The sequence below is a fragment of the Prinia subflava genome, unplaced genomic scaffold, assembly GCF_021018805.1.
Source record: "Prinia subflava isolate CZ2003 ecotype Zambia unplaced genomic scaffold, Cam_Psub_1.2 scaffold_63_NEW, whole genome shotgun sequence".
Taxonomy (NCBI): Eukaryota; Metazoa; Chordata; class Aves; order Passeriformes; family Cisticolidae; genus Prinia; species Prinia subflava.
In genome coordinates this window covers 48,063-74,853 of record NW_026961070.1, presented here as the reverse complement: position 1 = coordinate 74,853, position 26,791 = coordinate 48,063, and the positions used below count along the sequence as shown (strand labels likewise).

Below are 26,791 nucleotides of genomic sequence, written 5' to 3'. Positions count from 1 at the left end.
CCGCCAGGCCCCGCCCCCCGCGGGGAAACCACGCCCACAGGACTCAAACCACGCCCCCAATCAATGGAACCGCCCCATTCCAGCGGCGCTGCCTAATCTGCATAACCCCGCCCCCTTTGCCTTGGGGCCGCGCCCCCTCTGCCCCCGCGCATGCGCAGCTCCTCCCGGCGCCGACGCAGCGCGGTGAGTTCCGGAGCGGGCCCGGGGACCCCGACCCGGGACCGGGACCCCAAACCGGGACCCCGAACCGGGACCGGGACCCCGACCCGGGACAGGGACCCCGAACTGGGACCGGGACAGGGAACCCCGAACCGGGACCGGGACCCCGAACCGGGACAGGGACCCCGAACCGGGACCGGGACCCCGACCCGGGACAGGGACCCCGAACTGGGACCGGGACCCCGACCCGGGACAGGGACCCCGAACTGGGACCGGGACAGGGACCCCGAACCGGGACCGGGACCCCGACCCGGGACAGGGACCCCGAACTGGGACCGGGACAGGGAACCCCGAACCGGGACCGGGACCCCGAACCGGGACCGGTGACCCCAGATTTGCCCCAGCGCCCCCGTACTGGCCCCGGTGCCCCCGCACTGGTCCCAGCATGCCGGACTGGCCCCGGCTCCGCGCCGGCCCCGGTGACCCCCGGAATCCTCCCAGTGACCCCCAGTATCCCCCAGCACCCTCCCAGTACAGCCCTCTGAGCGCTCCCAGTGATCCCCAGTAGCTCCCAGTCCCCCCCAGTCTTGCCCAGTTCCTTCTCCCAGTGCCCCCAGTGCCCCCAGTGGCCGCGCCATGGCCCGCTCCCGCCTGCTGGGGGGCTGTGCGTGGCTGCTGGGGGCGCTGGCGCTGCTGCAGACCCTCTACCTGCGGGCGCTGCCCCCTGCCCGCCGCGCCCCCGGCCCCGCCCGCCCGCGCCCCCTGCCCCGGGGGGTCCTGGACGCCTCCGGTGCCTTCCGCGTGTACCGGGACGTGCTGGGGCCGCCCCCGGGCTGGGCCCGCGGCCCCCGCCCCGAGCTGGTGCTGGCCACGCACGGCAGCCCCGGGCGGGCGGCGGCGGCGCTGGGGGGGCGCTGGGGGGGCCCCGTGTCCCTGGCGGTGTTCGGGGATCCCCGGGGGGGGCTCCGGGAGCTGCTGGCGGCGCTGGGGGGGCCCTGCCGGGGGCTGCGGGGCCGCCTCCGGCTCAGCCTGGTGCTGGCGGCCGCGGCCGGGCCCCCCCCGAGCGTCCCCGGAGCCCCCCCGAGCGCCGGGGGCTGCCGGGGGGCGCTGGCCCGGCTGGCGGCCGCGGACCCCCCCAGTTACAGCCTGGGGGTGCCGTACCCCGGGAACCTGATGAGGAACGTGGCCTGGGAGGGGGCGGCGGGGGGGGGGACCCCGCGGGGGAGCCCCCCAGCCCCGGCCCGGGGGGCGCTTCGTGCTCATGGTGGACGCGGACGTGGAGCCCAGCCCGGGGCTGCGCGAGGGGTTCCTGGAGCTGCTGCGGGACGGGGGCCTGGACCCCCAGAACTGGGGGGGACAGGGGGCGATGGACCCCCAGAACGGGGGGGGACAGGGGGCGATGGACCCCCAGAACTGGGGGGGACAGGGGGGGATGGACCCCCAGAACTGGGGGGGACAGGGCGGGATAGACCCCGGAAATGGGGTGGGACAGGGGGACCCCAAAGCTCCGGGAGCTCCGAAGGATTTGGGGGCTCGGGAGAATTTGGGGGACCCCAAAACTTTGGGTGTTCAGGGAGGTTTGGGGTCTCCAGGGGATTTGGGGGGCCCCGAGGGGTTGGGTGACCCCGGTGTCCCCAACGTCCTGAGTGACCCCAATGCCCTGAGTGTCCCCAACGTCCTGAGTGACCCCAATGCCCTGAGTGTCCCCAACGTCCTGAGTGACCCCAATGCCCTGAGTGACCCCAATGGCCAGAGTGACCGCAGTGTGCTGAGTGACCCCAACACTCTAAATGACCCCAGTGCTCTGAGACACCCCAATGCCCTGAGTGCCCCCCACACCCAGAGTGACCCCAACACCCTGAATGACCCCAACGCCCAGAGTGACCCCAATGGCCAGAGTGACCCCCATGTCCTGAGTGACCCCCACTCCCTGAGTGACCCCCACGCCCCCGGCCCCACCGAGCCCCCCTGGGCGCGGGTGCTCTTCGTGCTCCCGGCCTTCGAGGTGCGCGCGGGGCTGCGCCCGCCGGGCTCCAAGGCGGAGCTGCTGCGGCTCTGGGGCGCGGGGGACGCCCGCCCGTTCTACGGGGCGCTGTGCCCGCGCTGCCAGGCCCCCACAGCCTTCGGGCGCTGGCGGGCGCTGCCGCCGCCGCCGCGGCTGCGCGTGGCCTACGAGGCGCCCTGGAGGGACCCCTGGGAGCCTTTCTTCGTGGCCCCCGCCCGCGGCGTGCCCCCCTTCGACGAGAGGTTCCTCCAGTACGGCTTCAACCGCATCAGCCAGGTCAGGGCGGGGAAAGGGGGTGGCTGTGGGGGTCAGGGGGTGGCGTTGGTGGCCTTGGGGTGGCCTTGAGGGTCATGAGGTGGCTGTGGGGTGGTCATGGGGGCTGGGGATGGTGGTAGGGGAGGTCTGGGGGTGGTCTTTGGGTGCTCTGGGTGCTCTCTGGGGTCTCTGTGGGTGCCCTGGGTCTCTCTGTGACCCTCGGACCCCCCGCGCCCCCAGGCCTGCGAGCTGCACATGGCCGGGTTCCGCTTCGCGGTGCTGGACGGGGCCTTCGTCACCCACGGCGGCTTCAAGGAGCCGGGGGGGTTCCACGGGGGCCGCGAGGCCGAGCTGGACCGGAACCGCCGCCTCTACCGCGCCTTCCGCCGGGAGCTGCGGCAGCGCTACCCCGGCTCCGAGCGGCGCTGCTGAGGAACAGCTGGGACACAGCTGGGACACAGCTGGGACACAGCTGGGGACACCTGGGACACAGCTGGGGACACCTGGGACACAGCTGAGGAACAGCTGGTACACAGCTGGGGACAGTTGAGGACACACCTGGGAGACAGCTGAGGACAGTTGGGAACCCCCCAATGGACACCTGGGGACTCTCCGATGGACACGTGGAGTCACCTGGGGACCCTCCACGGACACCTGGATGCCCCCGGCCGCGGGGGTGACTGTCCCTCCGTGCCCTCAGTAAAGATGGCCGCCTCTCCATGCTGCCTCTGTGTGGGTGATGTCGTGGGGTGGGGCAGACCAGTAACGCCCAGTACAGACCAGTAACGCTCCGGGTTATTTGTGGCAGCAAACTACAGCTCCCAGCATGCACCGGGCGCGAACATGGCGGTAGCACCGCCCCATTGAAAAACCACAGCTCCCAGAATGCATCGGGACAAGAAGGCTGCCAGGTCACTTCCTGTTTCCCCTTTATTAGAACTACAGTTCCCATCATGCGTCAAGGGCACGTGACCGGAAAATGGGTCTCCTTTGCGGGACTACAAAGCCCATCATGCACCAGGGCAGCACGAGCAACTTCCGGTCCGTGATTCCGGGGGCTCCCCTCCCTAAAAGGGAGCGCCCCCTAGCGGAGGGGAGGATCAAAGCGGGGGTTCCCTTACGGGAGGGGGAGGGGCAATGGGAAATCCCAAATTTGGGGGGGGAGGGGCCACGGTGGGGGCGGGGGCCTGAAATTTGAGGTGGGGAGAGAGGACAGGACCCCAAATTCCCGGGGGGGGAGGGGGGTGACCCCCAAATCCAGCGGGAGGATCCAATTTGAGGATAAAACCCCAAACCCGAGCTTGAAGAACGACCCCAGACACACCAAGCTCGCGGTTAATAAACGTTTTTTATTTGCATTTTCCACCCTGGCTTTTCTCCCGTTAATTCGCCGTTAAAGTGCTGCAAAGGGAACAGGTTTATATTCTCTGGGGTTTTTTTAGAAAAAATTAATTTATTTAAACCTCCCCAAAAATCCTCATAAACAAAACTTTATCCCGGACGCCTGACGCACCTTTGGTAATTCTGGGGCTGAACGAGGCAGAAATGGGAGCTTTTATCAAATTGTATAATACAAAGAATGTAACAAATACAACAAAAAACAGCCATAAAACAGCCCAAAAAAATGAAAATAAAGCTGCAAGGAGAAGCTTGGGAGTGGCTTCGGGCTCGCTCCGTCCTCCCCGGAGTCACTCGATCTCCAGGTCTTGTGCCAAGGATTAAATTTGCCAAGCTCTGGGGACACTTCTCAGTTTCAGAGGTCAGAGTTGTATTTTTTGGTTTGTTTTTATTAATAACTCCATGGTTTTGGTTTATTTTTTTAAATAAATCCATGGGTTTGGTTTATTTTATTTCATAGATCTGTATTTTATGGTTTGTACTGCTCAATAGATCTGCATTTTTTGGTTTATTTCTTTGGATAAATCCATTTTATTCTATTTTTTAATGCATTCCCTTTTCTTTGGTTCATTTTCTTAACAGATCCAATTTTGTCTCTGTTAATGCTTTTATTTCATTTATTATTATATTAGTTTCTTTAATAAACCTCTTTTATAAAATGGATCTGCATTTTTATTATTTTTTAACATATATCCATTTTATTTGGTTTCTTTTTTTAGTAAATCCATATTTTTGCTTTATTTTTAAACACATCCCTGGTTTTGGTTAATTTATTTAATACAGCCACGGGTTTGGTTAATATATTGAATATACCCATGGGTTTGGTAAGGGTTCTTATTAATAAATTCACAGTTTGGGTTGTTCTTTTAATAAAAAATCCACAGTTTTGGCTTCATTTCTCTCACAAACCAAAAAACCCAAAATTCTGGTTAAATCCATCGATCCAACAAAACCTTCAGCCCCGCAAAAAAAAAAAAAGGCCAAAAAAAAAAAAAAGGCCAAAAAAGGAGGTTAAAACAGAGGAGGAAAAAAAAAAAAACCCACAAAAAAATTTCATTTTCACGAACCAAACACTGAAAATATTTTGGGGTGGGGGAGGAGGAGGGAGGAACAAAACAGGGGACAAAACAAACCCCAATAAAAATATCAAAAAAGAAAGAAAGAAAAAAAAAAAGATAAACTGGGAGGGAAGAATTGAAGCTCTCAGCGCGGGGAGGACCCCAAAAATCCGCGGGGGGACCCCCAGCCCCTCCCCCCCTCTGTACACGCGGGGGTCCCCGGGTCCAGGCCTATGTACAACCCCCGCCCCCCCCGCGGTCACTCCTTGCGCTTGACCGCCACCTCCAGGCCCCGCGCCCCGTCCTCGTCCCCAGCTGTCACCTCGTAGCACCCCTTGGCCTTGGAGCCGATGCCCCCGAAGGTCCCGAACTTGCCCTTGGGCTGCCGGCCGGCGTCCGGCTCGGCCGCGTGGTCATCGCTGAAGGACGACGAGCGCGGCCGCGGCTTCTTGCTGCGGAACAGCGAGAACTTGGCCTTGGCCGCCGGCGCCTCGGCCTCCGCCTCGCCCTCGGCCGAGCCCAGGCTCGCCTTGGAGCTCTTCAGGTCGCCCTTGGAGCCCGACACCGACCCCGACGCCTCGGGGGACCCCGGGGCGCCGCCGCCGCCCCGCCCCTTCTGCTTGGAGAAGTTGAATTTGGGCATCTTCAGCTTGGATTTCTTCAGCCTCGCCTCGGCCTCGTCCGGCTCCGGCTCGGCCGTGTCGGCGCCGGGGAAGTCGACGTCCACCCCGACCTCGCGGCCCTTGGCCTCGGGCTCGGAGAAGACGAATTTCGGCATCCGCAGCTTGGGGAAGGACACTCTGACCTGGCCGCCCTCGATGCCCGCCCTGGGGCCGGAGGCGTGGAAGGTTCCGGAACCGGCACTGACCGACGGCGGCGTCACCTCGGCCGCGCCCTTGACCTTCGGCCCCTTCACGCCGATGTTCAATCCCGAGCCGGACACTTCCAGGGCCGGAGCCTCCAGGTGGATGCCGGGGGCTTCCACGCTGACCTTTGACCTTTTGATGTCACCGGCTACGTCCACGTTTGGTCCTTTCAGCCTCAGGTCAACGTCCGGCACGGAGAATTTCGGCCCTTTCAGTTCCACCTCGGGGCCTTCCAGCCCCAAACCGGGGCCCTTCAGCCCCCCCTTGACCTGGGGGCCCTCCAGAGTGACCCCCGCATCCCCTCCGTCCACGCCGGGGCTGGAGATGCCGAACTGGGGCAGCTTCAGGGACGGCAGTTTGATGGTGCCCCCCAGAATTTCGAATCCGGTGTCGTCCACTGACGCCTGGGGGGATTTGGCGCCGACATCTCCTTTCAACTTTGGTCCTTTCAGGTTGACATCCAAATCCAGGCCAGGGACGTCCAGCGAGGGCCCCTTGAGGTCCAGGGTGGCCCCCGGGGACTGGACGGAGCAGGGGACGCCCCCCTGGACCTCCAGCGTCGGGGACTTCACCGTGGGCAGCTTCACCTTCCCCCCCAGGCCGCCGAGGTCCAGGCCAAGCCCTTCCGTGGAGCCCGAAATGTCCAAATCTCCCTTTAATTTTGGTCCTTTCAGGTTCCCCTCCAACTCAGGTCCGGAGATTTGGGGCCCTTTGAGCTTCACGTCCACTTCCGGCATTTCCAGCCCCAAACCCGTTTTCCCCCCTTGGGGCCATCCCAGTTTCCCCTCGGGACCTTCCAGTTGCGCTCCGCCGACGCCGACCTCGCCCTTCACTTTTGGTCCTTTCACGCCGATGTCGACGCCCGGCGCCGCCACCGAGGGGACGGCGACGTCGACCCCGGGGCCCTTCAGGTCCCCCCCGATTTTCACCTCCCCCGCGCCCACCTGGACCCCGGGGAGTTTGAATTTGGGGCTCTTCAGGTTCACGTCGGGACCTTCCACGTCCACGTCGAGGCTCGGGCCCTTGAGGTCAACCTTGGCCTCCAGATCGCCCTCGACTTTCGGGACCCCCGCCGAGGCCTCCCCGCGGAACCGGTGCGATTTGAGGTCGAACTCGACGTCGGGGAAGGAGATCTTCCCGAACATGGGCTTCCTGCCCTTGGGGGACTTGGCGGCGGCGTCGCCCCTGGCGGTGACGTCGGGGCCGGTGACGTTGAGCTCCGCGTCCAGCTCGGCCCCGGCCGCGTTCACGTCGAACGCCCCCTTCTTCCCCTTCACCTTGGGGCCGCTCATGTGGATTTTGGGCATCTTGAACTTGCTCTTCTTCCCCTTCGGGGACAGGTGGGCCTCAGGTGACTCCAGGTTCAGCTCCGCCTCAGGTAACTCCACCTCTGCCTTGGGACTTTTCATCCCAAACCCGAATTTGGACTTTTTAAACTTGGGAACTTTGACGTTGGCCTCCGGGCCCTCAATGCTCAGGTCAGGACATTCAACATCAACTTCGGGGCCTTTGACCCCGAATTCGGGGCCTTTCAGGTTGACCTCGGGCCCTTTCAGGTGACCTTCCACCTTTGGGGTGGAAACATCAAAGCTGCCCTTGGCTTTGTGGCCTTTCAAGTTCAAGTCTATCTCGGGCATGGAGATTTTGGGGACGTTCATGTGCATTTCGGGCATTTTCAGTTTAGGACCTTTCACTTTGCCCTCTGGACCTTCAACGTTCACCTCTGGCAGGCTCAGATCAACCTTGGGGCCGGACAGATCCACCTCAGCCTTCGGCAAGTTCACGTCCATGTCAGGACCCTCCCCTTTGAAGCCAAATTTGGGCATTTTCATTTTGGGCAGCTTCACTTTCCCCTCCAGACCATCAACGTCGACCGCCGGGCCCTCGACATCGACTTTGGGGCCTTTGATGTCAACTTTGGGCCCTTTGATGTCGAATTCGGGGCCCTTCAGCCCCCCCTCGAGCCCGGGGCCCTGCAGGTCAGCGTCACCTTTGACCTTCAGGCCCTTCAGGTTCAGGTCGATGTCGGGCATGGAGATCTGGGGGGTCTTGACGTGAATTTCGGGAACCTTGACCTTGGGCCCTTCCAGAGTCACATCCGGCGCCTGAATGTCCAGTTTGGGGCCCTTGAGGTTGACATCTGGGCACTGCAGGTCACCCTCCAGCTTGGGGACAGAGACATCGATGTCCCCCTTGACCTTGGGGCCCTTCAGGCTGAAGTCGACGTCGGGCATGGAGATCTTGGGGGCCTTGATGTGCATCTCAGGCATCTTGAACTTGGGGCCTTTGATCTTCCCCTCGGGCAGCTCCACGTCCACCTCTGGACCTTCAATGTCCACCTTGGGGCCGGACACGTCCAGCTCTCCCTTTGGCAGGTTCACGTCCACCTCGGGGCCTTCTCCCTTCATCCCAAATTTGGGCATCTTGAACTTGGGCATCTTGAATTTTCCCTCAGGGCCGTGAATGTCGACGTTGGGTGCCTCAATGTCCACTTTGGGGCCTTTGATGTCCAGTTCAGGACCCTTCAGGTCACCTTCAAGCTTGGGGACAGAGACATCGATGTCACCCTTGACCTTGGGGCCCTTCAGGCTGAAGTCGACGTCGGGCATGGAGATCTTGGGGGCCTTGATGTGCATCTCGGGCATCTTGAACTTGGGGCCTTTGAGCTTCCCCTCGGGTCCTTCCAACTCAACATCGGGGAGATCCACATCGACTTTGGGGCCTTTGATGTCCAATTCGGGTCCTTTCAGGTCACCCTCAAGCTTTGGAACTGAGACATCGACATCTCCCTTCAATTTGGGGCCCTTCAGGTTCAGGTCAATGTCGGGCATGGAGATCTTGGGGGCCTTGATGTGCATCTCGGGCATGGAAAATTTGGGACCTTTGACCTTCCCGTCCACGCTCAGCTCCGGAGCCTCCACGTCCACGCTGGGGCCTGAAACGGCCACGTCGCCCTTGGGGAGGGACAGGTCCACGTCCACGCCCTCCCCCTTGAACCCGGGCATGGAGAATTTGGGCATCTTGAACTTGGGCAGTTTGAATTTCCCCTCGGGGCTGTCGATGGTGACGTCGGGGGCGCTGACGTTGACCTCGGGACCTTTCAGCTCCCCTTCCACACTGGGCAGGGACACGTCCACGTCACCTTTGACCTTGGGGCCCTTCAGGCTGAAGTCAACATCGGGCATGGAGATCTTGGGGGCCTTGATGTGCATCTCGGGCATCTTGAACTTGGGGCCTTTCAATTTCCCTTCAGGACCCTCAATGTCCACCTCCGGACCTTCAATGTCCACCTTGGGGCCGGACACATCCAGCTCTCCCTTTGGCAGGTTCACGTCCACCTCGGGGCCTTCTCCCTTCATCCCAAATTTGGGCATCTTGAACTTGGGCATCTTGAATTTTCCCTCAGGGCCGTGAATGTCGACGTCGGGTGCCTCAATGTCCACTTTGGGCCCTTTGATGTCCAGTTCAGGACCTTTGAGGTCACCCTGCAGCTTGGGTACAGAAACATCAATGTCACCCTTCACTTTGGGGCCCTTCAGGTTGATGTCCATGTCAGGCATGGAGATCTTGGGGGCCTTGATGTGCATCTCGGGCATCTTGAACTTGGGGCCTTTGATCTTCCCCTCGGGTCCTTCCAACTCAACATCGGGAAGATCCACATCGACTTTGGGGCCTTTGATGTCGATGTCTGGGGCCTTCAGGTCCCCTTCCAGTTTGGGGACAGAGACGTCAACATCTCCCTTCAATTTGGGGCCCTTCAGGTTCAGGTCAATGTCGGGCATGGAGATCTTGGGAGTCTTAAAATGCATCTCGGGCATCTTGAACTTGGGGCCTTTGATCTTCCCCTCGGGCAGCTCCACGTCCACCTCTGGACCTTCAATGTCCACCTTGGGGCCGGACACATCCAGCTCTCCCTTTGGCAGGTTCACGTCCACCTCGGGACCTTCTCCCTTCATCCCAAATTTGGGCATCTTGAACTTGGGCATCTTGAATTTTCCCTCAGGGCCGTGAATGTCGACGTCGGGTGCCTCAATGTCCACTTTGGGCCCTTTGATGTCGATGTCTGGGGCTTTCAGGTCACCTTCCAGTTTGGGGACAGAGACATCGATGTCCCCCTTCACTTTGGGACCCTTCAGGTTGAGATCGAAGTCGGGCATGGAGATCTTGGGGGCCTTGATGTGCATCTCGGGCATCTTGAACTTGGGGCCTTTGATCTTCCCCTCGGGTCCTTCCAACTCAACATCGGGGAGATCCACATCGACTTTGGGGCCTTTGATGTCCAGTTCAGGGCCCTTCAGGTCACCTTCTACTTTGGGAAGGGAAACATCGACATCTCCCTTCACTTTGGGGCCCTTCAGGTTGAGATCGAAGTCGGGCATGGAGATCTTGGGGGCCTTGATGTGCATCTCGGGCATCTTGAACTTGGGGCCTTTGATCTTCCCTTCTGGGCCCTCGATTTGAACATCTGGGGCAGAAACATCGAATTCGGGCCCTTTCACGTCCACCTTGGGCCCTTTCAGGTCCCCTTCCACGCTTGGCAGGGACATGTCCACATCTCCCTTCACTTTGGGGCCCTTCAGGTTCAAATCGAAGTCGGGCATGGAGATTTTGGGGGTCTTAAAATGCATCTCGGGCATCTTGAACTTGGGGCCTTTGATCTTCCCCTCGGGTCCTTCCAGCTCCACGTCGGGGAGATCCACATCGACTTTGGGCCCTTTGATGTCAATGTCTGGGGCTTTCAGGTCCCCTTCCAGTTTGGGGACAGAGACGTCAACATCTCCCTTCAATTTGGGGCCCTTCAGGTTCAGGTCAATGTCGGGCATGGAGATCTTGGGGGTCTTAAAATGCATCTCGGGCATCTTGAACTTGGGGCCTTTGATCTTCCCCTCGGGCAGCTCCACGTCCACCTCTGGACCTTCAATGTCCACCTTGGGGCCGGACACGTCCAGCTCTCCCTTTGGCAGGTTCACGTCCACCTCGGGGCCTTCTCCCTTCAGCCCAAATTTGGGCATCTTGAACTTGGGCATCTTGAATTTTCCCTCCGGGCCGTGAATGTCGACGTCGGGTGCCTCAATGTCCACTTTGGGGCCCTTCAGGTCAATGTCAGGGCCCTGCAGGTCACCTTCCAGCGTTGGAGCAGAAACATCGATGTCCCCCTTCACTTTGGGGCCCTTCAGGTTGAGATCGAAGTCGGGCATGGAGATCTTGGGGGCCTTGATGTGCATCTCGGGCATCTTGAACTTGGGGCCTTTCAATTTTCCTTCAGGACCCTCAATGTCCACCTCCGGACCTTCAATGTCCATTTTGGGGCCTTTGATGTCGACGTCCGGCAAGCTCAGGTCCCCTTCCAGTTTTGGCGTGGACAGATCGACGTCCACGCCCCCTTTGACCTTGGGTCCTTTCAGGTTGAGGTCCAGCTCCGGCATGGAGAGGTTTGGAGCTTTGATGTTCATCTCGGGCATTTTAAATTTGGGGCCTTTGATTTTCCCTTTCGGACCCTCAACGTCGATGTCGGGAACTTCCACGTCCACCTTGGGCAGGGACACGTCCACGTCCCCCTTCACTTTGGGGCCCTTCAGGTTGAGGTCGATGTCAGGCATGGAGATCTTGGGGGCTTTGATGTTCATCTCAGGCATCTTGAACTTGGGGCCTTTGATCTTCCCCTCTGGGCCCTCGATGTCCACCTCTGGACCTTCAATGTCCACCTTGGGGCCGGACACGTCCAGTTCTCCCTTTGGCAGGTTCACGTCCACCTCGGGGCCTTCTCCCTTCAGCCCAAACTTGGGCATCTTGAACTTGGGCATTTTGATTTTCCCCTCTGGGCCGTGGACGTCGATGTCGGGGGTGTCGATGTTCACCTTGGGGCCTTTGATGTCCACCTCAGGACCTTTCAGCTCCCCTTCCAGCTTGGGCGTGGACAGGTCGAACTCCCCCTTCATTTTGTGCCCCTTCAGGTTCAGCTCCACATCCGGCATCGAGACTTTGGGTGAAGAAATGTTCAGAAAAGGCATTTTGAACTTGGAGCCCTTGGCTTTTCCCTGGACGTCCAGCTCCGGAGCCTGGACCTCGACTTTCGGGCCGGACAGTTCCACCTCAGGCTTTTTCAGCTTCACATCCACCTCAGGGCTTTGAACCTTTGGGCCAGAAAAGCCGAACTTGGGCAGTTTAAACCTGGATTTTTTACCTTTTCCTTCAAGGTCAACCTTGGGCCCTTCCAGCTCAAGCTCCGGCCCCTTGATGTCCAGTTTGGGTCCTTTCAGCTCGCCCTCGACCTTGGGAAGAGACGCGTCGAGGTCGCCTTTCAGCTTGGGGCCCTTCAGGTTGAGGTCGATGTCGGGCATGGAGATCTTGGGGACGTTGAACTGCAGCTCCGGCTTCTTGAACTTGGGGCCCTTCACTTTCCCTTCGGGGCCCTCAAGGTCCAGCTCGGGGACAGAAACGTCGACCTTGGGACCTGAGATGTTGAGCTCGGCCTCGGGGAGGTTCACGTCCACCTCGGGGCCTTCCACTTTTGGCCCGGAAAATCCGAATTTGGGCATCTTGAACTTGGGCATTTTGAGTTTCCCTTCAGGGCCGTGAATGTCGACGTCGGGCGCCTCAATGTCCACTTTGGGACCCTTAATGTCCAGTTCAGGGCCCTTGAGGTCACCCTCCAGCTTGGGGACAGAGACATCCATGTCACCCTTGACCTTGGGGCCCTTCAGGCTGAAGTCAACGTCGGGCATGGAGATCTTGGGGGCCTTGATGTGCATCTCGGGCATCTTGAACTTGGGGCCTTTGATCTTCCCCTCAGGCCCCTCCAGCTCCACATCGGAGAGATCCACATCGACTTTGGGGCCTTTGATGTCCAATTCGGGGCCTTTCAGGTCACCCTCAAGCTTTGGAAGGGAAACATCGACGTCTCCCTTCAATTTGGGGCCTTTGAGGTTGAAGTCAACATCAGGCATGGAGATCTTGGGGGCCTTGATGTGCATCTCGGGCATCTTGAACTTGGGGCCCTTCACCTTCCCCTCGGGCAGCTCCACGTCCACCTCTGGACCTTCAATGTCCACCTTGGGGCCGGACACGTCCAGGTTTCCTGTCGGGAGGTTCACGTCCACCTCGGGGCCCTCTGCCTTGACCCCGGGCATCCCAAATTTGGGCATTTTGAACTTGGGGAATTTTATTTTCCCTTCAGGGCCGTGAATGTCGACGTCGGGTGCCTCAATGTCCACTTTGGGGCCTTTGATGTCCAGTTCAGGGCCCTTGAGGTCACCTTCAAGCTTGGGGACAGAGACATCGATGTCCCCCTTGACCTTGGGGCCCTTCAGGCTGAAGTCGACATCGGGCATGGAGATCTTGGGGGCCTTGATGTGCATCTCGGGCATCTTGAACTTGGGGCCTTTGATCTTCCCCTCGGGTGCTTCCAACTCAACATCGGGGAGATCCACATCGACTTTTGGGCCTTTGATGTCGATGTCTGGGGCTTTCAGGTCCCCTTCCAGTTTGGGGACAGAGACGTCGACATCTCCCTTCAATTTGGGGCCCTTCAGGTTCAGGTCAATGTCAGGCATGGAGATCTTGGGGGTCTTAAAATGCATCTCGGGCATCTTGAACTTGGGGCCTTTGATCTTCCCCTCAGGCCCTTCCAGCTCCACGTCGGGGAGATCCACAGCGACCTTGGGGCCTTTGATGTCGATATCCGGGGCCTTGAGATCTCCCTCAAGCTTTGGAACAGAGACATCGACATCTCCCTTGACCTTGGGGCCCTTCAGGCTGAAGTCGACATCGGGCATGGAGATCTTGGGGGCCTTGATGTGCATCTCGGGCATCTTGAACTTGGGGCCTTTGATCTTCCCCTCGGGCAGCTCCACGTCCACCTCTGGACCTTCAATGTCCACCTTGGGGCCGGACACATCCAGCTCTCCCTTTGGCAGGTTCACGTCCACCTCGGGACCTTCTGCCTTGACCCCGGGCATCCCAAATTTGGGCATCTTGAACTTGGGGAATTTTATTTTCCCTTCTGGGCCATGAATATCAATGTTGGGCACATCAACATCAACTTTGGGGCCTTTGATATCCAGTTCAGGACCCTTCAGGTCACCTTCAAGCTTGGGGACAGAGACATCGATGTCACCCTTGACCTTGGGGCCCTTCAGGCTGAAGTCAACGTCAGGCATGGAGATCTTGGGGGCCTTGATGTGCATCTCGGGCATTTTGAACTTGGGGCCTTTGATCTTCCCCTCGGGTCCTTCCAGCTCCACGTCGGGGAGATCCACATTGACTTTGGGGCCTTTGATGTCGATGTCTGGGGCCTTCAGGTCCCCTTCCAGTTTGGGGACAGAGACGTCGACATCTCCCTTCAATTTGGGGCCCTTCAGGTTCAGGTCAATGTCGGGCATGGAGATCTTGGGGGTCTTAAAATGCATCTCGGGCATCTTGAACTTGGGGCCCTTCACCTTCCCCTCGGGCAGCTCCACGTCCACCTCTGGACCTTCAATGTCCACCTTGGGGCCGGACACGTCCAGCTCTCCCTTTGGCAGGTTCACGTCCACCTCGGGGCCTTCTCCCTTCATCCCAAATTTGGGCATCTTGAACTTGGGCATCTTGAATTTTCCCTCAGGGCCGTGAATGTCGACGTCGGGTGCCTCAATGTCCACTTTGGGGCCTTTGATGTCCAGTTCAGGACCCTTGAGGTCACCCTCCAGCTTGGGGACAGAGACGTCGATGTCACCTTTGACCTTGGGGCCCTTCAGGTTGAGATCGAAGTCGGGCATGGAGATCTTGGGGGCCTTGATGTGCATCTCGGGCATCTTGAACTTGGGGCCTTTGATCTTCCCCTCGGGTCCTTCCAACTCAACATCGGGAAGATCCACATCGACTTTGGGGCCTTTGATGTCGATGTCTGGGGCCTTCAGGTCACCTTCCAGTTTGGGGACAGAGACGTCGACATCTCCCTTCAATTTGGGCCCCTTCAGGTTCAGGTCAATGTCGGGCATGGAGATCTTGGGGGTCTTAAAATGCATCTCGGGCATCTTGAACTTGGGGCCCTTCACCTTCCCCTCAGGACACTCCAGCTCCACATCAGGGAGGTCCACATCAACTTTGGGGCCTTTGATGTCCAGTTCAGGGCCCTTGAGGTCACCTTCCATCTTGGGGACAGAGACGTCGACATCTCCCTTCACTTTGGGGCCCTTCAGGTTGAGATCGAAGTCGGGCATGGAGATCTTGGGGGCCTTGATGTGCATCTCAGGCATCTTGAACTTGGGGCCTTTGATCTTCCCCTCGGGGCACTCCAGGTCCACGTCAGGAACCTCCACGTCGACTTTTGGACCTTTCAGCGACACCTCCGGCCCTTTCAGGTCTCCCTCGAGCTTGGGCAGGGACACATCGACGTCGCCCTTGACTTTGGGGCCCTTGAGATTGAGGTCGAAGTCGGGCATGGAGATTTTGGGGGCCTTAAAATGCATCTCGGGCATCTTGAACTTGGGACCCTTCACCTTCCCCTCAGGGAGGTCAATGTCCACATCAGGAGCTTCGATGTCCATCTTGGGACCTTTGATGTCCACATCTGGGCCCTTCAGGTCCCCTTCCAGCTTGGGGGCGGAAACGTCAACGTCCCCCTTCAGTTTTGGGCCTTTCAGGTTCAGGTCGATGTCGGGCATGGAGATTTTGGGGGTTTTGAAATGCATCTCGGGCATCTTGAACTTGGGGCCCTTCAGCTTCGCTTCAGGGCACTCCAGGTCGACGTCAGGGAGCTCCACGTTGACCTTGGGGCCTTTGATGTCGACGTCCGGGGCCTTCAAATCTCCCTCGATCTTCGGGACGGACACATCCACGTCCCCCTTCACTTTGGGGCCCTTCAGGTTGAGATCGAAGTCGGGCATGGAGATCTTGGGGGCCTTGAAGTGCATCTCGGGCATCTTGAACTTGGGGCCTTTGATCTTCCCCTCGGGACACTCCAGGTCGATGTCGGGGACATCCACGTCCACTTTGGGTCCTTTCACCTCCACATCTGGCACTTTCACGTCACCTTCTATTTTTGGGGCAGACACGCCCACCTCTCCCTTCAGCTTGGGACCTTTCAGGTTCAGGTCGACATCAGGCAGGGAAAATTTCGGTGCCTTGATGTTCATCTCGGGCATCTTCATCTTGGGTCCCTTCCACTTCCCCTCGGGACCTTCAACGTCCACGCCAGGAACGTCCACATCCACCTTCGGACCTTTAATGTTCACCTCCGGACCTTTCAGGTCACCCTCCAGTTTGGGCACGGAGACGTCCACACCCCCCTTGACCTTGGGGCCCTTCAGGTTGAGGTCGATGTCGGGCATGGAGATCTTGGGGGCCTTGATGTTCATCTCAGGCATCTTGAACTTGGGGCCTTTGATCTTCCCCTCTGGGCCCTCGATGTCCACACTCGGCATCTCCACGTCCACCTTGGGGCCGGACACGTCCAGCTCTCCCTTTGGCAGGTTCACGTCCACCTCGGGACCTTCTCCCTTCAGCCCAAATTTGGGCATCTTGAACTTGGGCATCTTGAATTTTCCCTCAGGGCCGTGAATGTCGACGTCGGGTGCCTCAATGTCCACTTTGGGCCCTTTGATGTCGATGTCTGGGGCTTTCAGGTCCCCTTCCAGTTTGGGGACAGAGACGTCGACATCTCCCTTCAATTTGGGGCCCTTCAGGTTCAGGTCAATGTCGGGCATGGAGATCTTGGGGGTCTTAAAATGCATCTCGGGCATCTTGAACTTGGGGCCCTTCACCTTCCCCTCGGGCAGCTCCACGTCCACCTCTGGACCTTCAATGTCCACCTTGGGGCCGGACACGTCCAGGTTTCCTGTCGGGAGGTTCACGTCCACCTCAGGACCCTCTGCCTTGACCCCGGGCATCCCAAATTTGGGCATTTTGAACTTGGGCATTTTGAATTTTCCCTCAGGGCCGTGAATGTCGACGTCGGGTGCCTCAATGTCCACTTTGGGCCCTTTGATGTCCAGTTCAGGGCCCTTGAGGTCACCCTCAAGCTTTGGAAGGGACACGTCCACGTCACCCTTGACCTTGGGGCCCTTCAGTTTGATGTCCACGTCGGGCATGGAGATCTTCTGGGTCTTGATGTGCATCTCGGGCATCTTGAACTTGGGGCCTTTGATCTTCCCCTCGGGACACTCCAAATCCACTCCGGGCACCTCAACGTCCACCTTCGGCCCTTTAACGTCCACTTCTGGTGCTTTCAACTCCCCTTCCACCTTGGGGAGGGACACGTCCACATCTCCCTTCACTTTGGGTCCCTTCAGGTTCAAATCCACGTCCGGCATCGAGATCTTGGGGGATTTGATGTTGAGTTTTGGCATCTTGAACTTGGGGCCTTTCACCTTCCCTTCCGGACATTCTAAATCCACCTCGGGCACGTCAACGTCCAACTTGGGACCTTCCACATCCAGCTTGGCACCTTCCACGTCCACTTTGGGGCCCTTCATGTCGATTTTGGGGCCTTTCACGTCGATTTTGGGGCCTTTCACGTCGATTTTGGGGCCTTCCAGCCCGGCGTCCCCTTTGAGTTTCGGGGCCTTCAGGCCCAGGTCCACGTCGGGCATGGAGAGTTTTGGGGTCTGAACGTTGAGTTCGGGCATTTTGAACTTGAGGCCCTTCCCTTTGACCTCCGGCCCCTCCAGGTCCACGCTCGGGACGTCCACGTCCACCCTGGGAGCGGGAATGTCCACCTGCCCCTTCGGCAGCGTCACCTCCACCTCGGGGCTCTCTCCCTTCACCCCGAATTTGGGCATTTTCAGCTTGGGGAATTTCAGCTTCCCCTCGGGCCCTTGGACGTCCAAATCCGGCGCTTCCACCTCGACTTTGGGGCCTTTGACGTCCAGCCCGGGGGTTTTCAGCTCCCCTTCCAGTTTTGGGGTGGAAACGTCCAAATCCGCCTTGACTTTGGGCCCTCTGAGGTTGAGGTCGATGTCGGGCATGGAGATCTGGGGGGTTTTGATGCCCACCTCAGGCACCTTCACCTTGGGGCCCTTCAGGTCCACGCCGGGGACCTCGACGGCGACGCCGGGGCCCGAAACGTCCACTCTGCCCTTGGGCAGGGTCACCTCGAGCTCGGGGCTCTCTCCCTTCACCCCAAATTTGGGCATTTTCAGCTTGGGGAATTTCAGCTTCCCCTCGGGCCCTTGGACGTCCAAATCCGGCGCTTCCACCTCGACTCTGGGGCCTTTGATGTCCAGCTCGGGGCCCTTCAGACCCGGCACGGACACGTCCAGGTCGCCGCTGGCCTTGGCACCGTTCAGGGTCACGCCGATGTCCGGCACGGAGACTTTGGGGGCCTTGAGGTGCATTTCGGGCCCCTGGACGTCCAAACTTGGCGCCTCAATGTCCACCTTGGGGCCGGACACATCCAGGTTTCCTGTCGGGAGGGTCACGTCCACCTCGGGACCCTCTGCCTTGACCCCGGGCATCCCAAATTTGGGCATTTTGAACTTGGGCATCTTGAATTTTCCCTCAGGGCCGTGGATGTCCACTTCAGGTGCTTCAACGTCCACTTTGGGGCCCTTGATGTCCACGCTTGGGACGCTGACGTCCACCTTGGGGCCAGAGACGTCCACCCCCGCCGTGGGCAGGGTCACGTCGACGCTGGGGCTCTCTCCCTTCACCCCGAATTTGGGCATTTTCAGCTTGGGGAACTTCAGCTTCCCCTCGGGCCCCTGGATCTCCATTTCTGGGCTCCCAACCTCGACCTTGGGGCCTTTGATGTCCAGTCCGGGGCCCTTCAGCTCCCCTTCCAGTTTTGGGGCAGAAACATCCAGATTTCCCTTCGCTGTGGGCCCCTTGAGGCTCAGGTCGACGCCGGGCACGGAGATCTGGGGGCTCCCGATGCTCCCCTCGGGCACGGTCACCGCGGGGCCCTTGATGTCCACTCCGGGAACCTCCACCCCCGCCTGGGGCCCTTTAAGGTCCAGTTGAGGCCCCCTCAGTTCGGCCCCCACGGCCGGCACGGACACGTCCACTCCTCCCTTCGGCCCCTTCACGCCAACGTCCATCTCCACGCCGGCACCGGCCGCTCCCGCCTTGGGGCCGAGTCCTTTGAGCTCCCCTTCCACCCGGGGGCCCCGCAGGGCCAGGTCCACGTCCGACAGTGAAATTTGGGGCGTCTCCACCCTCTTGAAGGTGGGGCCCTTCCATTCCCCCTCCAGGGCCGCCCCGGGGCCCTCGGCGGCGCCGGCGCCCTGCGCGGTGAACTTGGGGAAGGACAAGTGCGGGATTTTGACCTTGCCCTTGGCGCCGTCCGGGGCCTCCACGCTGGGGACGTCCGCAGGAGGGGAGGGGACGGTGGTGGCACCTTTGACCGTGGCCGCGTCCATGGACGGGGAGCAGGTGACGTCCATGCCCGCGCCCACCGCGGCCTCGCCGCCGGCCTGGAACCCGAATTTGGGGATTTTCAACGCCGGGATCTTGATCTTCCCCCCGTCCACGGGCGGCGGGGAGCCGGCGGCCTCTCCCTGCGGCCACGGAGCCCCGCCGGACACGTGGACTCGCCCGTCCAGCTCTCCAAACTGTCCGTTGGCCTCGACGCGGGGCGGCCCCGGGAAGGCGCCGGAGCCCTTCCAGCCCGGGAGGGATTTTCCAGTTTCTCCACCAGGAATTTGGCTCTGGGGCTCCGCCGCCCCCGGCCCCGCCCGGATGTCGGCGCTGAGCTCGGGCACGGGGACTCGGACGTTGCAGTCGGCGCCGCCGGTGACGCCGAGGTCGCCATCGTGGCTGGTGACGTCCACGGTGTAGGCGGTGACCTTGCGGGTGACGGTGATGGTTCGGCTCTGCGTGGCGCCGGCCTCGGCCTCGGGGCCTTCCTCGGAGCGGAGCCGCGGTTTGATCTTGGTGGTGTAGATGCGCTGGTACTCCTCGTCATCGCCACTCTGCGGGACGGGGACGGCGCCGGTCAGCGCCGGGATGCTGCTTCCTCCCCGTCCTCATCCTCACCTTCATCCCCATCTTCATCTTCCTCCCCATCCTCATCCTCACCTTCATCCTCATCCTCGCCTTCCTCCCCATCCTCATCCTCACCTTCATCCTCATCCTCGCCTTCCTCCCTGTTCTTATCCTCACTTTCCTCCCTGTCCTCATCCTCATTCTTGTCCTCATCCTCGCCTTCATCCCCATCTTCATCTTCCTCCCCATCCTCATCCTTATCTTCATCCTCATCCTCACCTTTATTCCCATCCCCACCTTCATCCCCATCCTCATCCTCACTTTATCCTCACCTTCCTCCCTGTCCTCGTCCTCACCTTGATCCCCCATCCTCATCTTCATCTCAGCCCCCTCCTCATTCTCCCCACCATCCTCATTCTCACCTTCCTCACCTTAACCTTCATCCTCACCCTTATCTTCATCTTCATCCTCACCCCCACTCTCCCGCTCCTCCTCCTCCTCCTCCTCCTCCTCCTCCTCTTCCTCCTCCTCCTCCTCCTCCTCGTCCCCGCTCACCAGCACCAGCTCGGGGCCGTGTCCGGCGCTGTCGGGGCCGTGTCCGGTGCCGTGTCCGGCGCTGTCCCCGCCGTGGCCGCGCCGCTGCAGCCGCAGCGCCAGCGTGTGCTGCCCCATGCTCTGCAGCAGCTGCGCCGCCTCCGCCGGCGGGAGTTTGTCGAAGTAGACGGTGGCGCTGACGATCTGATCCCCTGGGGGGACGGGGACGGGCTCAGGGGGGACACCGGGAGGGACCCCCCCGTCCCCCCCGAGTGGCCGTGGGCACCGAGGGAGAGGCTCCTGAGATGCCACCAGGATGTCCCCAAAGTCCCCTGGTGTCCCCAATGCCCCCTGGGATGTCCTCAAAGCCCCCCCCCGCGGGATATCTCCAAGACCCCCCAGGATGTCCCCAAGGTCCCCCAGGATATCCCCAAAGGCCCCCCAGTGTCTCCAAGGCTCCCCAGGTGTCTCCAAGGCCCCCTGGGTGTCCCCAAAATCCCAGGGATGTCGTCAAGACCCTCCCCAGTGTCCCAAAGGCCCCCCAGTGTCCCCAAGGCCCCCTCACTGTCTCCAAGGATCCCCAGGATGGCCCCAAAGCCCCCCCGGTGTCCCCAACGTCCCCCTGGTGTTCCCAAGGCTCCCCCAGGATGTCCTCAAAGCCCCCCCTGGTGGGATGTCTCCAAGGCCCCCCAGAATGTCCCCAAGCCCCCCTGGGTGTCTCCAAGGCCCCCTGGTGACCCCTGGCCCCCCCCACTGTCCCCGATGTCTCCAGGTGCCCTGTCCCCAAGGCCCCCCAGGTGTCCCCAAGCCCCTCTGGGTGTCCCCAAGGCCCCCCAGGTGTCCCCGAGGCCCCCCAGGTGTCCCCAGGTGTCCCCACCTTCCCTGACGACGCCGGTGCGGGCGGCCGGCGAGCCCTGCTGCACGCGCCGCACGAAGACGCCGTCGTCGGTCTGGGCGATGGTGATGCCGTGGGAGCCGCCGCCGCGCCAGCCCGGCAGCAGCACCTCGCGCGTGTCCCCCTCGCGCTCCATCTGCGGCACGGCAAGGTCACCACGGGGACACGGGGACACGGCGGGGACACGGGGATGGGGGAGGGCAGGGGGCCAGGGCGTGGGGCAGGGGCTGGACATGGGGATGGACACAGGGCTGGGGGTGGACACTGGGTTTGGGGACAGGGCAGGGGCTGGACAGGAGGTCGGGGGTGGGGCAGGGGCTGGACATGGAGCTCGGGGGCAGGAAAGGGGTCAGACCCTGAGTCTGGGGTCAGGGGAGGGGCTGGACACGGGGTCAGAGAGTGGACACAGGGCCAGGGGGGCAGGGGAGGGGCCGGACACTGGGACTGGACACAGGGATGGACACTGGGACTGGACACAGGGATGGACCCTGGGTTTGGGGTCAGGGGAGGGGCCGGACACGGGCCAGGGGTTCAAGGGCAGGGAGTGGACGCTGGTGTGGGGTCAGCGAAGGGCTGGACATGGGGCTGGGGAGGGGCTGGATACAGGGATGGACACAGGGATGGACACAGGGATGGACACAGGGATGGACACAGGGATGGACACCGGGTGTGGGGTCGGGGGAGCGGCCGGACACCGGGGCCGCACCGGGGCGGGAGGAGCCGCCCGGCCCCTGTGGGGTCCCGGCCCCGCTGACCTTTGTGGGGTCCCCAGGAATCCTCGGCCCTCGCTCAGGAACCTCGCGGCGGCTCCGGGGTCACCTCCCAGCCTGGAGGGGACATCGGGGACACGATGGGACACGGGGACACCCCCGGGACATCGGGGACACCCCCGGGACATCGGGGACACCCCCGGGACATCGGGGGGACACTGGGAAGCTCCGCCCCCCCCCCCCGGGGACACTTTGGGGACACCCCCGATGTCCCCAGGGCCGGGCGTGTCCCCAGCTCCGGCCCCGCGGGATTTTGGGATCTGCGGGAATTCCGGGGGGGGGTCGGGAATGTCCCCTGTCCCTCTCCCCTGTCCCTGTCCCCTGTCCCCGTCCCCTGCGTCACCTCGCGCCCTGAACCCCCCCCAGATCAGCTTCTGAGGTTTTGAGGGAATTTCTCCGTTTTTAGAGAATTTCGGTGTTTTTATTTTTTTTTTTCCTTTCCTTGCTCAACCCCCCCCCCCAAAACGGGGAGGGGACCCTGAGGGGACAGCACGGGGCGGGGGGGGGAACACAGGGGGGGTGACAACGCCGGGATTGTCACAGCCCGGGGACACCCCGGAGCCTCTGAGTGTCCCCGGGGGGGGTGGGGGTGGCACCCCCGGGGGGGCGGCGCTGCCCGGGGCCACCTCGGGGTGTCCCCCCCGCCCGGGGGGTCCCCGCAGGGGCCGAGCCGCGCTCGGAAGGCTCTGGAAGGCTCCGCGCCGCGGCGGCCAAACTGGTTGGTGACTCAGAGCGGGGCGGGGGGACCGGGGGGGACACGGGGGGGGCCCGGGGGTGACTCAGAGAGGCCCCGAGCGCTGGGAGCGGCCCGGCCCCGCGGGCGCTTCCCAAAAAACCGGCCCCGAACCCGCCTTTTCCAGGGATTTCCACCCAATTTTCGCGGTTTTCCCCCTTTTCCCGCGGTCCCCTCGCGGCGGGGGGGGGCGACAGGAGCCCCCCCGCCCCCCCCGGTGACACAGGGGACATCTCGGCGTGTCCCCGCAGCAATGCCACCCCCCCCCCCGCCCCGCGCTATTTTTGGGGTGCAAACCACGTGCGGGCCCTGCCCGGTATTTTTAGTGGCCCGGGCCCCCCCCGCGCCCCCCCCGCCCCCAAAAAGCCGCAGAGGGCGGAGATGCCACCCGTGCCACCCCCCCGCTGCCACCCGCGGTCCCCACGGCCACCGCCACCCCCGGGGGGCGTCCGGGGACACGGGGGGGGACCCAGCCCCGGGGGCGGTTTTGGGGACACGGGGACAGCGGGGACCCCCCCCCGTTCTGGGATGATTTTGGGACCCCCGGGAGCTGTTTTGGGCCCCCCCGCCCCGAGGCCACTTTGTCCCTTCACAGCCAAAAACCGGCCCGGGGGGGGAGGGGAGGGCCGGGCCACCCTCCAGCCGCGTGTCACCGAGGGGGTGTCACCCCCGGGACCCCCCCGGTGTCACCGCCGGGACCCCCCCGGTGTCACCCCAGAGTGTCACCCCTCTGCGGTGTCACCTCCTGTCACTCCTGCAGTGTCACCCCGAGGGACCCCCCAGTGTCACCCACTCGGTGTCACGGTGACAGTGCCACCCCCGCAGCGGTGTCACCCTCTGAGTGTCACCCCCTGTCACCCCCTCGGTGCCACTCCTGCAGTGTCACCCTCTGAGTGTCACTCCCTGAGTGTCACCCCCTCAGTGTCCCCCTCCGAGTGTCACCGCCGCGACCCCCAGGTCCCTCCTCATCCTCTCTTGTCCCCGCGGGACCCTCCGATGTCACCCCCGCTGTCACCCCCGCTTTGTCCCCGCACCAGGACCCCCCCCCCGAGCCGGGGGTCCCCAAAGCCCCCCGGGGGTCCGGGCGGGGCCGCGCCGGTGACGCAGAGCGCGGGATCCTCCCAGGAAACGCCGAATCCCGGAAAACCATCCCAAAAACCGGGGGGAAACGGGAAAAACGGGAAAAAAACCGGGAAAAAATGGGGAAAAAAACGGGGAAAAATGGGAAAAAAACGGGGAAAAGGGGGGAAAAACCCCATGAGGAGGAGGAGGAGGAGGAGCGGCGGGCGGGGCCGCGGCCGGTACCGGTCGGACCGGCTGGAGCGAGAGTCCCGCGGGCGGCGGGACCGCGGCGGTCCGGGAGGGTCCGGACCGGTTCCACCGGGTCCTGCCCGGACGCTGCCCGCGGCGGCGCCGCCGCACTCCGGGGGTGTCCCCGGCCCCGCCCGCGCCCCCTCCCCAAAACCCCCCCGAGAGCCCCCCCGGGACCCCCGAAACGCCCCGGGAGGGGGGAGGGGGCGCGCGGGGGGATCGCCCCAGCCCCGATCGAATTTTGGGGTCCCGGGGGGGGCTGGGGGCGGCCTCGCCCCCCGGGAGGGGCGGGGGGGTCCCGGGGGGCGCAGAGCGGGAAGCGGCGCCCGGGAGCGGCCGCGCCCCAAAAACCGCAGCGGACGCGGGGGGGGGAGGGGAACCCGCGCCCCCTCCCCCCCATCCCCCCCAAATCCCCCTGGACCCCCGGGGTGGGGGAGGGGGTTGGGAACCCCGACATTGCCGCCCCCCCCCAAAAGCGCCGCGCTCCCGCCGCCCCCGCGCTGAAACCGGCGCTGATGAGCGTTAATTACCCGAACCCTCATTAACCGAGCGCCCACGCGCGGCCGCGCCCTCGCGGGATCCCGGGGATCCCCCCCCGCCCCAAATCCGGCCCCGGGACCCCCCCACGAGGGTCCCCCCGGCCCGGGCGGGGCGGGAGCGGCGGGAGGGGCCCGGAGGGGGGGAGGGGGGGGAGCCGCGGCCCCGCCCCCACCGGGGACTCCCCGGGCGCGGCCGGAGGGGGGGGGGAAGGGGGGGCCACGCCCTGAGCGCGGCCGGGACGCCCCGGGACCCCCGGGACCCCCGCGGGACCCCCCCGGGGCTGCCCCGAGCAGATCGGGACCCCCCGGGACCCCCCCGGACCCCCCCGGCGGTCACGGGACACGCGGGGCCCCCCCCGCGCCCCCCGGGGCGTTCGCGGCGCTCCCGGAGCCCCCCCGGGACTCCCCCCCGGCCGCACCGGAGCCCCCCGAGACAAACGAACCCCCCCGAACCCCCGGCGGCACCGGAGCCCCCCGAGGCGGTCACGGGACCCCCCCCTGCACCCCCACGGCGGTCCCGGGACCCCCGGAAACCCCCGGGACCCCCCCGGGACCACCGGAACCCACCCGGGTCACTCTCGGGACCACTGGGAACAACTCCCGGGGCTCCCCGGGCCCCTCCCGGGACCACCGGGCCCCCGCCCGCCCTCCCGGAGCCCCCGGGACGCCCCCGGCCGCTCCCCGAACCCCCCCCCCGGGCGGTCCCGGGACCACCAGAACCGCCCCGAGCACCCCCGGGACCGTCCCGGGACCCCCCTTGCCCCTCCCGGAGCTGCCGCCCGTCCCGGTTCTGTCCCGGTTCCGTCCCGGTTCTGTCCCCGCGGTACCTGCGGGCTCAGCGGCCGGGCCGGGCCATGCCGGTGCCGGGTCCTGGCGGTGCCGGTGCCGGTGCCGGTCCCGGAGCGGCCCCGGCGGGTCCGTGCGGAGTGGCCGCGCCCGGGCGGGTCCCGGCTCTTGTAGCGCTCGGAGCCGCCCCCGCCCCGCGGGGAGGGCCCGGCCCGGCCCGGCCCCGGGACAGGGAGCGGCCCGGGACAGCCCCGCAGCGGCGGCGGCGGCGGGAGCGGCCCCGGCGCGCCGGGCACGGGGCACGGGAGCGGCCCGGACCCAGCGGGCCGGGCCGGGAGCGGGGCCGGGCCCGGGCTGATCCCGGGCCGGGCCGGTTCTGGTCCCGATCCAGTCCCGGTTTCACTCCTGGCCCCGCTTCTTATCCCAGTCCTGGTCCAGTTCCAGTCCTGGTCCCGCTCCTAAACCTGATGCGGTCCCGGTTCTGATCCCCATCCGGTCCCGGTTCTGATCCCGGTCCCGGTTCCGCTCCCTTGTCCAGTTCCAGTCCTGGTCCAGTTTCAGCCCCACTCCTGCTCCCGTTCCCGAGCTCATCCCGGTCCCGGTTCTGGTCCCGGTTCCATCCCGGTCCCGGCCCGGTTCCAGTCCTGGTCCCGATCCAATCCCGGTCCGGGTCCCATCGAACCATCCCGGAACGGGACCCCTCCCCCTCCCCCAGGTGAGTCCCAAGCCCCGCCCCCCCAGGTGACCCCAACCCCCCCCAGGTCAATCCCAAATCCCGGGGGGACCCCCGGACCCCCCAAAAAATCCCAAAAACCAAAAAAACCCCAAACCCCCCAAAAGTGACCCCAGACACCCCAAAAACCCCAGACCTGGGAACTGGGGACACTGGGGGGCACTGGGGGGACACTGGGGGGGCACTGGGGGGCACTGGGAGGGGTCGGGACCCTCAGGCGCTGCTCCCAGTTTGTCCCAGTCCATACTGGGAGCCAAAATCTTCTCCAAATCCGGGACTTCTCCCGCCCTTGAACCCCCAAATTCCCCAAATTCCCCAAATTCCCCAAATTTCCCCAAATTCTCCAAATTCCCTCAAATTCCCCAAATTCCCCAAATTCCCCAAATTTCCCCAAATTCTCCAAATTCCCTCAAATTCCCCAAATTCCCCAAATTCCCCCAAATTTCCCCAAATTCCCCCAAATTCCCTTCTCAGTCGCTGCGGGGCCGGTCCCGGTCCCGTTTTGGGCCATTCCCGGTTGGGACCGGGGCCGATCCCGGGGCTGTTCCCGGTTCCGATCGGGGCCGAGCCTGGTGGAACCGGGGCCGTTCTGGGGCCGATCCCGGCCGGGTTTGGGGCCGAGCCCGGGGCTGTTCCCGGGTCCATTTTGGGGCGGTTCTGGCTCCGTTCCGGGGCCGTTCCCGGGGCTGTTTTGGGGCCGATCCCGGGCCCGTTTTGGAGCGGTTCTGGCTCCGTTCCCGGGCCCGTCCCGGGGCAGTTCTGGGGCGGTTCTGGCTCCGTTTTGGGGCGGTTCTGGCTCCGTTCCCGGGCCCGTCCCGGGCGCTCCCGGAGCCTCCGGTGCCAAATC

General features: G+C 63.1%; 2 protein-coding genes across 5 annotated transcripts; one reads left to right on the top strand and one right to left on the bottom strand.

Moving 5' to 3' along the window:
* The first annotated feature begins 704 nt into the window (after positions 1-704).
* B4GAT1 (beta-1,4-glucuronyltransferase 1) lies at positions 705-2,851 on the top strand. The gene is made up of 2 exons (XM_063425253.1): positions 705-2,440; positions 2,660-2,851. The coding sequence occupies exons 1-2, from the start codon at positions 1,421-1,423 to the stop codon at positions 2,849-2,851; spliced, it is 1,212 nt and encodes a 403-aa protein (XP_063281323.1). The 5' UTR covers positions 705-1,420.
* Positions 2,852-3,748: 897 nt separating this feature from the next.
* Positions 3,749-25,390, bottom strand: AHNAK (AHNAK nucleoprotein). 4 transcript variants are annotated; one of them, XM_063425239.1, is made up of 6 exons: positions 25,253-25,390; positions 21,828-21,899; positions 21,055-21,208; positions 20,199-20,389; positions 11,426-19,630; positions 3,749-11,023 (listed from the first exon to the last, which is right to left on the bottom strand). In XM_063425239.1, exons 3-6 carry the CDS (start codon positions 21,206-21,208, stop codon positions 5,135-5,137), a joined length of 14,439 nt encoding a protein of 4,812 aa, XP_063281309.1. In that variant the 5' UTR covers positions 21,828-21,899; positions 25,253-25,390; the 3' UTR covers positions 3,749-5,134. The 4 variants fall into 4 exon arrangements, with proteins under 4 accessions (XP_063281309.1, XP_063281308.1, XP_063281307.1 ...); XM_063425238.1 differs by having other exon boundaries at positions 3,749-13,957; positions 14,180-19,630; XM_063425237.1 differs by having other exon boundaries at positions 3,749-14,388; positions 14,611-19,630.
* Positions 25,391-26,791: the final 1,401 nt, after the last annotated feature.